Source organism: Rattus rattus, chromosome 3, assembly GCF_011064425.1.
Source record: "Rattus rattus isolate New Zealand chromosome 3, Rrattus_CSIRO_v1, whole genome shotgun sequence".
NCBI lineage: Eukaryota > Metazoa > Chordata > Mammalia > Rodentia > Muridae > Rattus > Rattus rattus.
The window spans coordinates 179061311-179073455 of record NC_046156.1 but is presented as its reverse complement, the minus strand read 5'-3'; the positions used below and the strand labels follow the sequence as shown (position 1 = coordinate 179073455).

Genomic DNA, 12145 nt, shown 5'->3' with positions numbered 1-12145 from the left:
AATTACTTTCCACATGGTAAACTGCAACTTCTTCTTATTTATTGTAGGTTTTATTGGGATTTAATAATGCTTATAATGATGGTTGGAAATTTGGTCATCATACCAGTTGGAATCACATTCTTCACAGAGCAAACAACAACACCGTGGATTATTTTCAATGTGGCATCAGATACAGTTTTCCTGTTGGACCTAATCATGAATTTTAGGACTGGGACTGTCAACGAAGACAGCTCTGAAATCATCCTGGACCCTAAAGTAATCAAGATGAATTATTTAAAAAGCTGGTTCGTGGTGGACTTCATCTCCTCGATCCCGGTGGATTATATCTTTCTTATTGTAGAGAAAGGGATGGATTCGGAAGTTTACAAGACCGCCAGAGCACTTCGGATCGTGAGGTTTACAAAAATTCTCAGTCTCTTGCGTTTATTACGCCTTTCAAGGTTAATTAGATACATACACCAGTGGGAAGAGGTAAGCTGCATGTTCTTCTTTCTTAAAGTCACTCCGTCATGGGCTTTTCACGATGACTGAGTATGCGTGTGCCAGGTTTAATGGACTGCATGAAGTTTAATAATTTGAAGAGTTCTCCATCCTGGTATTTAAGTGATATTTATGTCTCTGAATCATTGGGACCAACCGAATAATTTTAAAACATTCTAACAATTGGATATATTTTGTGAATATACTTTAACTGACATATTGTCATCCTAGTCACTGTGATTTCTCTTCTGACTTAGAATATTCTTTCTATTTAAGAAAAATATGTCAAATTTATCGTTGACAAAGATCTATAGGGTATGATTGGTAATCTAGTATATCATCATTTATAAAAGATGCTAGAATATGTTTCTAACAATATGGGAATTTCAGTGAATTTAACTTTGAGGAAAATACATCGTCCTCTTGCTTATCTCTACATTTTATAAATTCAGATTTGACTTTAGCATACTCGAATTACTCATAGTTTTGTCTTCCTACTGTTATTATATTTTCTCCCAATTAGTTCATTTCACAATAGTGAAAACCCAGAATATGTAGGAAGGAAATAATTACACAGAAAACACAAAGGAATCAATCCAGTGATTCTAGCCAGTCAGACCTCCTTGCCTCTGAATAGGGCATCTGCTGTTCTTAGACAGTGGGTGGAATGGTGAAGGATCCCTGCCAACTCAAGTTTCCAAAGGCCCGAGTTAAATATACCACCATCAAGCAAATGAGTACCTCTTTCCACAGCTAGTATATTAACCTTTTCCTTTTCTTTCTTTTTTTTTTTTATTTTGACTTTTTTTTTTTTGGTCATAAGCATAGCCCTCTGTATCAATTATAAACTGGATTTGATTGTCTGCATAAGAATGAAAGTCAAAAGACCTCCAGAGTGCCCAATGGAACACTAATAAAGCACTACCATGACTCTAGATTATTGGTTTACTTCTATAGAAATGCTGGTTTGTATTTTTAAAGAAGTCATAATGTGGAAGGCTTGTTTGCTTTCTGGGCAGCTGTAGCAATGTTTTTGTGGATGCTTGTCAATGACATTTTGGATCACAGGATTTTAGGAAGTGACACACAGTAATAAAACCCTGCACACTACATTGACAAAAGCGATAACATGGATCATTCTTAAAATCCAGAATTCGAATATATTAAAAATGAAATGGATGCACTTGTAACATTTCTATATAGAGTGTGCACGTAGAAACGAAATTTAACATTCACTTCTCAAAGCCTTTGCAACGAATCTGAAAATACCAATCCAAGATGATTCTTGGTAACACCCCCAATATTTATTGGGGGGCTTGTATTAATTTGACCAGTTGTTTTTGATCCTTTGTACAAATTAGCTCCCTGAATCTTCTCTACAACCCGACAAAAGAGACCATTGCTGTTATCAGATGATGACAGTTAAACACACTATGGTTTCTTGCCAGGTTTAAGAAACTGGAAAATGGTGGAGTTGCCTTTCCTGCCTTGGCAATCTGACTCCAGAGTCATGTTCTTAGCCTGCAAAACTGTACAGTTGTCCCTGTTGCTTGTGCTTTTGTACCCATGAAGCTCACTGCTTTACAGCTTGTTTAAAGGAGCTAAATGGAGCTTTTCTTAGTTGTGAATGTGCTCACTGCAACATCGTAGAACTAAACAGTAACTCTTAAAGCAAGGCCACAATAATATTTTGATGAATAGTCAGTGAGAGAAAAGTCATGGATAGAGCTGCCCAGTCAATTAAAAATACAGGAGACAGTGTGACTATTTTTAATGGCTTTCGGCTTTAACCCAGTTATCCCAGAGAATGGCAGCAGGATGAACAGATGGTGTCCGATCAGATAAAGTGACAGAGCATGTGGTCAGAGAGGACACTCTTTAACACCGATATTTTCTGTTCCTGGCATGGTCACCAGCACCTAGATCTGTTCAGCATGACAGGATTTTAAAGGTGCCCGTGATATCATTCAGAAACATCAGCTGTCTGACATCATTATTGTGAAATGCAATTTAATATGCACTTAGAGAGATTTGCTAACCACACACATTCAGGGCAGCGTTGTGAGTTGGCAAGATCTTTCTTATAAATAAATGACCTTGGTAATAAATGAATCAGAAGCTCATTTAGCTGAAGAATGTTTTCCTGGTTATTTGATATGCTCATATAATAATATATATCATGAATGATTAATGACTGCTGGATATATTCTTATTGAGGACTAAGAAATGGAGTCACACTACAGAATTTATTATAAATTCATTTATTCTACCTACACAATTTAAAAAACAATCTCTCTGTCTCTGTGTTTCTGTCTCTGTCTCTCTGTCTCTCTCTCTCACTCACACACACACACACACACACACACACACACACACACACACACACACACACACCCCAAAACCAAAAAAACAAACAAGCAAAAACCTTGAATGGCTCCCAATTGGCGCATCTCCACATGACTTTTACAAATGCCATCAGGATGCATTTACAAGTAGAAATACAAATTAATCATCAGAAGTATCTGTATGAGCTTTTGGATTAAGACTGTAGAGGAAGATAAGAGTTCACCCACATGTCTTTGAGCTCTGAGTGTTTTAGTACCAGGCTGGCTAATGCTAAATTCAGCATGCTTGGGGAAGTCGCGTGTGAAGTCTGGAAGCTGCCACTGTTCTAAATGAATCATTCTCAAGGAAAGCAGCTGCCTGCTATAGGGAACTGTGTTCAGCTTTGGAGCTGCATTTCTTTTCCACCCACAGCCTGGATTAGCTCAACTAAAATACAAAATGTTCTGAAGCCAGATAAATTAGAGAAATCTTATGAATGAGAATGCAGGACGTTTAAAATTTACTCCATATGGTCCATTGGTGCCACAGGTAAATGTGTAAGAGGAAACGTTTGATGGGGATGATCAATTTATAAAATGCCCTGAGATTAATGTATAAAGGGTGAAGTTACACTTTTAAATCAATGATTCACAGTGTAAACACTGAGCTCTTTGAAACTATGTTAAACTCTCTCTCTCTCTCTCTCCTTCTCTCTCTTTCTCTCTCGGTGATATGAAAATATGAAGAAATTTAAATAAATTAGCCTAGAAATTTTTCCCTTAGTGTAGTCTTTCCATTAGTATAAAATTCCCATAATTAGCATAAATGGGTTTTTCTTACTTTTGTGTTTTTTTTTTCGAAAACTCATTCTCTTAATTCAGTGACATCACTTTTCTTATTTCAAGTATGCCCGACCTCCAGACCTGATCTATGTTTTATAATCTAATACAGGGGAGACAATTCTATATGACCCTCCAAAAAGACACATATGGTGAGGAAATCCTTGAAAATTAAATGGACCATTATTAACAATTTGTGACGATCACAAACCTCTAAAGAGATAAAGACCAGCTTAAAAGCTTAGCAAACTGGGGATTATTCACTGTATAAAAGTAAAGGGTTCTCAAAACCTCAAGTGACCTGTCTGTTGACCTCAGTCTTTTTGTCAAAGGGAGATGACCCTTGAACCTTTTTTCAGTCTTATACAATATTAATTGAACGTGTAAACATCACCTTGATTATGGTTACTATGGAGTGTGACTACAATCCCATAGCTGTTTGTGAGACAGGCAGCAGGAAACCATGAGGCACAGGACAGCCTTAGCAATCTAGTAAAATCCCAACATAGAAATAACTGAATGACAAATAACATTTGATGAAAATTATTTTCTCTTGTAGAGGTTTATTCAATTATAGGCTTCAGTGTTCCAACTAAACTGGGCATTCGGTCGTGAATGTTGTAAAAGATGTAGTTCAATGCATGGTTATTTAGTAACCTCGGTTCTCTGGTATACATCACATTTTATTTATTCTCATTTCTTGTCTCCTGCTTCTTTTGTGTGGATTTTAGGCATATTACAATGAAATAAATGTACTTTGAGGCAGGAAGGGAGGCTTTTAGCTATGAACATCTTTGCAAGAGCAGTTGCAGAAGGATAAATCTTGGCATGTTAAGATGTTTTTCTACTAATCAATATTAGATTGTGATGTTGGATCACTTAGAGAGACTTATCTACCAACTATGGACAGTAGCACTGAATTCTTAAGGAGACATAACATAGTCTTATAGGGAACTAAGGCAGAATTTGATTTCTAGTTTTGGTTAATTTTAGTATGTTATTTGGTACAGATTAAAAACCTAACTCTTGCTATAAATTATCTGCCCATTAAATATTTCAATATATTTTAAGCACTTCTGCTTTTAGAAAACACATAAAATTTCAACTCTTGTCATATGCAGATGAAATGTTCGCCTAGTTTTCCTTAGTCTAGAACATAGAGAGGCTCGCTATTACCTGTTATGTCCAATCTGCTTCTCTCGAAGGCCTTCAAGGCCCTTCAGCACACTGACTTCATTTACCATTGCTAACATTTGCCTAATTTTAATTTTACTATACTTGAAAATAATAGTTTTTCCACTATTATAATTTTGCAGGTGAACACTTCAGATTGAAAAGTCACCCCCCATCTGCCCTTTAAAAATCATTTCGAAGTCATTTATAGAATGTATTCTATTTGGATGCACTCAGTTACAACAGCCAATACTGGATTATGTACCGGCTTTGACTACTTCAGTTCAGGATATTTAGTTATATGTGCTGTTCTTGTCTTTTCTCAACAGGGGCAGGGAGAAGGAACAGTCCCTGCTCAGTTTGCCCTTGAGTCTCCTTGTGCACTAGGACAGGATTCTAAACACAGTATATCACTGATCATGCTGATTCACACATGGTCATCTAAATGCTAAAACCATTAGACATATGAAGAGTATTTACTCTTTTCCCTGAAGTATTTTCCCAGTGGTGTTTACTTATAACTGGTAATGCGTAGAAACATAAAGCAGATGCGGCTTTGAACGAAAAGCAGACATGTGGGTACATATTCACAGACGATATGGCAAATAGTGACCCGAGAGAGGGAGTGGAAATTTTCCACTGTGCACCAGGAAGCTCTGTAGGTGCTTGAACTGTGTATGAAGCTGGAGTCTAGAACATCAAACTCAACTAGAGGCTCATGAAGTACAGCGTCATCCTGAGCATACAATGCACATAGGCTGCTTAGGAGAGCAACTGTGTATCTCCAGAGTAGGTTTGGAAGCGCAGGCTGGAATTTGTGCTAATATTGAACTAAGTGAGGCATTGTTGAGACATTTTATGCAGGACAACTAACACCATATCAGCTTGACAGAGTTCAGAAGATTGGAGGCTGCGTAGGATGGAATCAATTCTACTAGTAAAGAGAGAGCGTTGGCTCTGACTCACAGTGCTGCCTGTGCAGTCACACCAGGCAGGATTCATTTTTGAGTAGCTAAAGGGCACACGTTAGCCAAATATTCTTACCCTTAAAATATGTGTGACAATGATTACTTTATGAAAAGTCTAAGACATATATTGTTAGTGTTTTATTATCAAATACCAATTGGGTTTACAATTTCTATTTTTAGGAGGTAGTTATTGGTTGTTACAAATTTGTGTATTTATATATACCAAATGTCTTTTCCCATTTAAGGGAAAGCCATATATGTAACTTCTTCTTATGTCTACAGACAACAGCATATTTAGGTGTAAGTGATGTGAGACGCAAATTGTTTTTAATTTTAAGTTTGATTTATGTTCACAATATTCATAAGATTAATGGTTCCACCTTTTTCTGGCTAGCAAATTCTCTGATGCAAGCATCTTTCTCTTGAGTAGGGCAGCCTCCATTTTCTGCAGCAAGTATTAATTCTGCTACAGACCACTAGGTGTCCCCTAACAGTTATGTTATTTCGGGGTTCTAGATTCTAAAATAATAAAACTCTCCTGTGGAATTACTCATTTACACTATTGGGACCACTGAGCTGATGGTCTGATACAGTTCCAGAAAACAATAATTACCCTAAGTATTCAGCCGTGGAAAACCTTTTATTTTGAGGGTAATCAAAAAACATTGAGTTAATTCTTTAAGTGATTATTTGTATTTTGAGAGAACTGATTTCAATATCAAACTGTATGTTTTGACTGTGCATCTTGATAGATATCCTGAAATTCTAAATTAAGATTTTATGAGTGTTACTTTGGAGAATATACTGGGTCAAGATTAGTAGATGAACAACTTACGTGTTGATTTTCATATATGGGTGTTTGAATTAGGACACCTTGCTGGGCAGTCATGACACATGCCTTTAATCCCAGCACTCTAGGCAGAGGCAGAGGCGGAGGCGGTGGCCGGGGCTGGGACAGGGAGCAGAGGGTAGGGGGCAGGAGGCAGGAGGCAGGAGGCAGGAGGCAGGAGGCAGGAGGCATGCAGCAGATTTCTGAGTTCAAGGCTAGTCTGGTCTACAGAATGAGTTCCAGGGCAGTGTGACCTAAACAGGAAACACTGTCTCAAAAAACAACAAAAATAGATGCATAATTTTCATCATTTTCTGAATGGTCTTTGGTCAGTGACCGCACAGCTCTATATAATCCAACTGTTTTCCGCACCAAAAAATAAATCTTTAAGGTTAATTATTTATTTGTGTGGGTGTTTTGCCTTTATGTATGTCTCTGAACCATGTGAGTGATTACTGCTGAGGCTAGACGAGGATTTAGGATCCCAGGAACTGGACTTACAGAGAGTTCTGCATGACCATGCAGGTGTTGGGAATTAGACTAAGATCTCGTGGACAGCAGCTAATGCTTTTCCTGATGAGCCATCTCTCTAGCCTCAGAAAACTCCCATGTGTGTAAGAATGTAAGTTCAACTTTGAAATCTTTTGGCTTCTTAGTTTATTGTTAATACATCCAACTTCCTGAGCGTTTTGATCTCAAAATTTTCTGCACTTTCCATGTCTAAACATTGGACTCATTGTCAAAGTTACAGAACTGTACCATGGACACATGTCTGAGTGTTAACTCCACAAGGATATCTTATGCCCTCAAGCTAGTGTGTTCATTTTTCCTTCCTGCCCTCCCCTTCACCCCTTTTTCCTTCTGTTAATATCAGAAGTCTGAGAGAGAAACTTGTTTTCTCCTTCTTCCAGGCTCTGACGCCAACAATCAAGTTCTGTGTATCCTACTTAAGTGTGATTTCAATATTTTCCTCTTTTGATCATTGTGCCATCCTATTACAAACCAAATACAGTTTTCTCTAATTCCTCCAATGGGGATCCTGTTCTCAGCTCAATGTTTTGCTGCTAGCATTAGCCTCTGTATTTGACATGCCCTGGCTGTGCCTCTCAGGAGACATCTATATCTGGCTCCTGTCAGCATGCACTTCATATATATATATACATATGAGCCACATGTGGGGCAGGCTCTGAATGGGCATTCCTTCAGTCTCTGCTCTAAAATTTGCCTCCCTATCCCCTCCTATGGATATTTTTGTTCCCCTTTTTAAAAGGGAGGGAAGCATCTGCATTTTGGTTCTCCTTCTTGAGTTTCATGTGGTCTGTGCCTTTGCATCTTGGGTAATTTGAGCATTTGGACTAATATCCACTTATCAATGAGTGCATTCCATGTGTGTTTTTCTGTGATTGGGTTACCTGACTAAGGATGTTGAACATTTCTTTAGGTGCTTCTCAGATATTCCTCAGCTGTGAATTCTTTGTTTAGCTCTGTACCCCATTTTTAATAGGGTTATTTGGCTCTCTGGAGTCTAACTTTGTGAGTTCTTTGTATATTTTGGATATTAGCTCTCTATCAGATATAAGATTGGTAAAGATTTTTTCCCAATCTGTTGGTTGCTGTTTTGTCCTAATGACAGTGTCCTTTGCCTAACAGAAGCTTTGCAGATTTATGAGGTCCCATTTGTCGATTCTTGATCTTAGAGCATAAGCCATTGGTGTTCTATTCAGGAAGTTTTCCCCAGTGCCCATGTGTTCGAGAGTCTTTACCATGTTGTCTTCTATTAGTTTGAGTGTATCCGGTCTTCAATTCTATTCCACTGATCTACCTGCCTGTCTCTATACCAATACCATATAGTTTTGTTTTTTTTTTTATCACTATTGCTCTGTAATACTGCTTGAGGTCAGGGATGGTGAATCCTCCAGAAATTCTTTTATTGTTGAGGATAGTTTTTACTATCTTGGGTTTTTTGTTATCCCAAATGAATTTGCAAATCACTCTTTCTAACTCTAAGAATAATTGAGTTGGAATTTTGATGGGGATTGCATTGAATCTGTAGATTGCTTTTGACAAAATGGCCATTTTTACTATATCCATCCTGCTAATCCATGAGCATGGGAAGTGTTTCCATCTTCTGAGATATTGTGCAATTTCAAAAAGGTTCCTCATTTTTATCTAGGCTGAAACTAGAAATATACACCTTAAAATTGTTTAACCTGGTTATTATTTATCCATGTATACAATTATGATAGATATAAATAATTTTTAATAATATTAAAATAATAATTTTAATACCTGGTTATTCTTTATCCATGTATACAACTATCGTAGATATCAATGAATACAATATAGAATATTGGGGAAATTACTAAAGAATTTCTACAATGTGGTAATGTACACTCATAGGAACTTTTTACTGTAGAATAATATCAGGAAATGTATATATGGACTGAACCTAGTGTATGTGTTCACTGGCTACAAGATTATGTTATGAATAACATATTCTTCAAGTTCTGAGTCACTATGTTTCTGCTGTCAGACATTTCCTTGGAATTGTGGGATTAATGACTGCAATTTCACCTATAAAGCTTCATATCTACTTTGAGTTCTTGATAGATGTCTTAGGCTACTGCTCGACAGGCAGCTAAGAAATAAATCTTTACACAAGTGAGATAGGTAAGTGAATCTTAGTGTCACAACTAAAATGTAGAAATGTGTATGACACTGATGTTCTACCAAGGTGTGGACTGTTTTGGTGGTTGACAGAGAAGGCAAATCAGAGCAGAAATATATTCTTAAAAATGTATTACATGATTTTGCAAAACTTCCTCTTGGTGCCTATTACCAGTATTTGCTTACTGTTGAAGACAAACATTTCAGTGTTCTAAGTGTCTTTGATAATTTTACTGAAGAAATTATCCACTCCTCTCCCGTTTAGTTGAGTCATTATTTTGGATGGATCAAAAATCTCTAGTATAGAAAGTGAATCTGAATCTTCATGAGAAAACCCAAAAATCAGTTTTCTAATAAAATCTTGTGATTCTTGACATCATTCTCTATAGTAGCTAATTTCTGAACTCTGACTTTATATGACCAACATAGAAACATTGTGTCATGCCATTTCTCTTTCTCTCTTCTTTCTTCTTTTCCTAGAATATGAATACTCTTTCAAGAGATAACTATCGATAACATATTGCATTAAAAATACAAATACGAAGTAAATGCTAAAGAAAGATTAAAGGATACCATAAATAACTGTAGGGATATAGGGAACCACTAGCAAATAATTTACTCAGTACTTGTAAACACCATTCCCATTCAACATGGTCAGTTGTCTTTACATTTAAACACCCAAGTGTATTACATTACTCATTGCCCTTTTATTCTTGCTTTAAGTCACTTCTCACATCTGGCTGTCATAATCATCAAAGCTATTCCAAGAAGAATGCATATGTTAATAGAATACACCAGCAAAACCAATGTACTCTTTAAAAATATAAAAGACCTAAAAATATAAAAATATATAAATATTTCACAAAAATGAAATATTTTCTTTGATCATATTTTTACTAATATTACATTTTGTTATTGCTATTGTTATTTTTAGAGTTAGGAGAAGCATCAGAGGGCTGGAGAGATAGCTCAGTGGTTAAGACCACTGACTGCTCTTCCAGGGGTCCTGAGTTCAATTCCCATCAACCGCATGGTGACTCACAACCATCTGTAATGGCATCTGATGCCCTATTCTGGTGTGTCTGAAGAGAGTGACACATAATTTATTCTCATATGCATAAATTAAACAAATCTTTAAAAAAAAAGAGAAGCATCAGATAGTGAAATTACCTACAACCTCAGGTTGGTAACAATAAGGATTTTTCTAAGTCATAAGAGATCACAGGACTCTAGATGTAATCACCACCTTCAGAAAAGACTGGGTTTGGTTCTCTTTTGTTAATATTTCATCACCTTTACCTCTCTGTAAGCAGAGTTTTGTTCTTGTCTTCTTTCTTACTCATAGTTAGGAATCATTGAGAAAAGATTCCTAACAAAGTGTTAACTGGGTATTGATTTCTCATTTTAACTTAATTGTTAGAAAACACACAAATAGCCTTTATTTTATAGATTTTACACACATACACACTCACAAGGAAGCATATGCATAGAAGTTAGAAAGTTCTATATTATGACCCAAGGTAAAATATACGTCATTATTCTTTGACCTGAAGAATGAAATTTTAAAAGTGAAGACACAATGTAACTTGTACTTTGGACAGAGTGACACTGGTTTTATTTCTCATTTAATTACTTTGTCATTAGCAAGTCTACACTCCAAAGAAGGAATAATAACACTTGTATGAGAAGATAAAACTAGTGATTAAATCAAAGGGGGAGACAAGTATCTGGCAGAGTAATGGTGCTCGCTGCCAAGTCTAAGGACCTGAGGTCTACATCCTGAGGGTTGACCTCTGACCTCCACACAGTGCTGTGGTACTCATGAGTCTTATCTGCCATGCCTGCTCCAAATAACTATGTTTTTGAAAATTAAGCAAAGTTCATTAATTTAACACACAGTACTTCCAAGTTGACAGAATATCTGCCTCGATTTGTAGAAAAGTCTTATTTACCTTTAGCAAATTCTTTAGAGAATAATCTACTCTTTTACCTTTAATAAATCTTTAAATTATAATCTACTATGCTGAGCCATTTATGTAACATAGATTATGGATGTTTCAGCTAAAAGAATACGATATGCTATAGTCATAAAACGATTCTGTAAATATTCTCTATCCAAATTGTACTTCGAATTTTTTCTAGAGGAAAGGCAAATCCAAACAAGTTTTTCTAATAAAATAATCAATATCCTGTCCGTGAAGATGTTCTTGAAGTGAAGGGATGGCTGTCTTAAGATTTTTACCTCTTGGGCTGGAGAGGTAGCTCAGAGGTTAAGAGCACTGACTGCTCTTCCAGAGGTCCTGAGTTCAATTCCCAGCAACCACATAGTGGCTCACAACCATCTGTAATGGTATCTGATCCCCTCTTTGGGTGTGTCTGAAGACAGCAGCAGTGTGCTCACATACATAAAATAAATAAATATTTTAAAAAAAAAGATGTGTGCCTCTTGCTCAACATTCCCCACTGTGATCTGTGAATTATTGTTTTCTAGAATCCCCCCTTTTTGTTAATTTTATACTTGCCAACTAACTTCTCATAGCCAACTTTATATTTTCCTTCCACTTCATAGTCATTGTGGGTAACCCAAAAATTCTGAATGTAGTCCATTTCATCAGGATATAGACCGACTAAGCATTTCCTTTTATTCACCTTTGCAACTCTTTTGACAGAGGGAACATTATTAAGATCTTGGTGGACAATTGAGTGATATCTCATATCTTGTAACTCTGACCAAAATTTGCCACACAGCCTCATTCCTTCTCAATTAAGTCATAAATAACTTTTTCTATTTACCTTGCAAGAGAAAACTTTAGTTTCTTGTTCAGTCGCACTATATAAATAGTTGTGGTAGGTATTTTTATACA

At 36.5% G+C, this 12145-nt stretch overlaps 1 protein-coding gene across 1 annotated transcript in view; it reads left to right on the top strand.

Moving 5' to 3' along the window:
- Hcn1 (hyperpolarization activated cyclic nucleotide gated potassium channel 1) overlaps nucleotides 1–12145 on the top strand; it is a 376001-nt gene that overhangs the window by 52088 nt on the left and 311768 nt on the right. The window contains exon 2 of the mRNA XM_032898859.1: nucleotides 48–471. Within this exon, the coding sequence (XP_032754750.1) occupies nucleotides 48–471 (424 nt within the window). The remainder of the gene's footprint in view (nucleotides 1–47; nucleotides 472–12145) is intronic.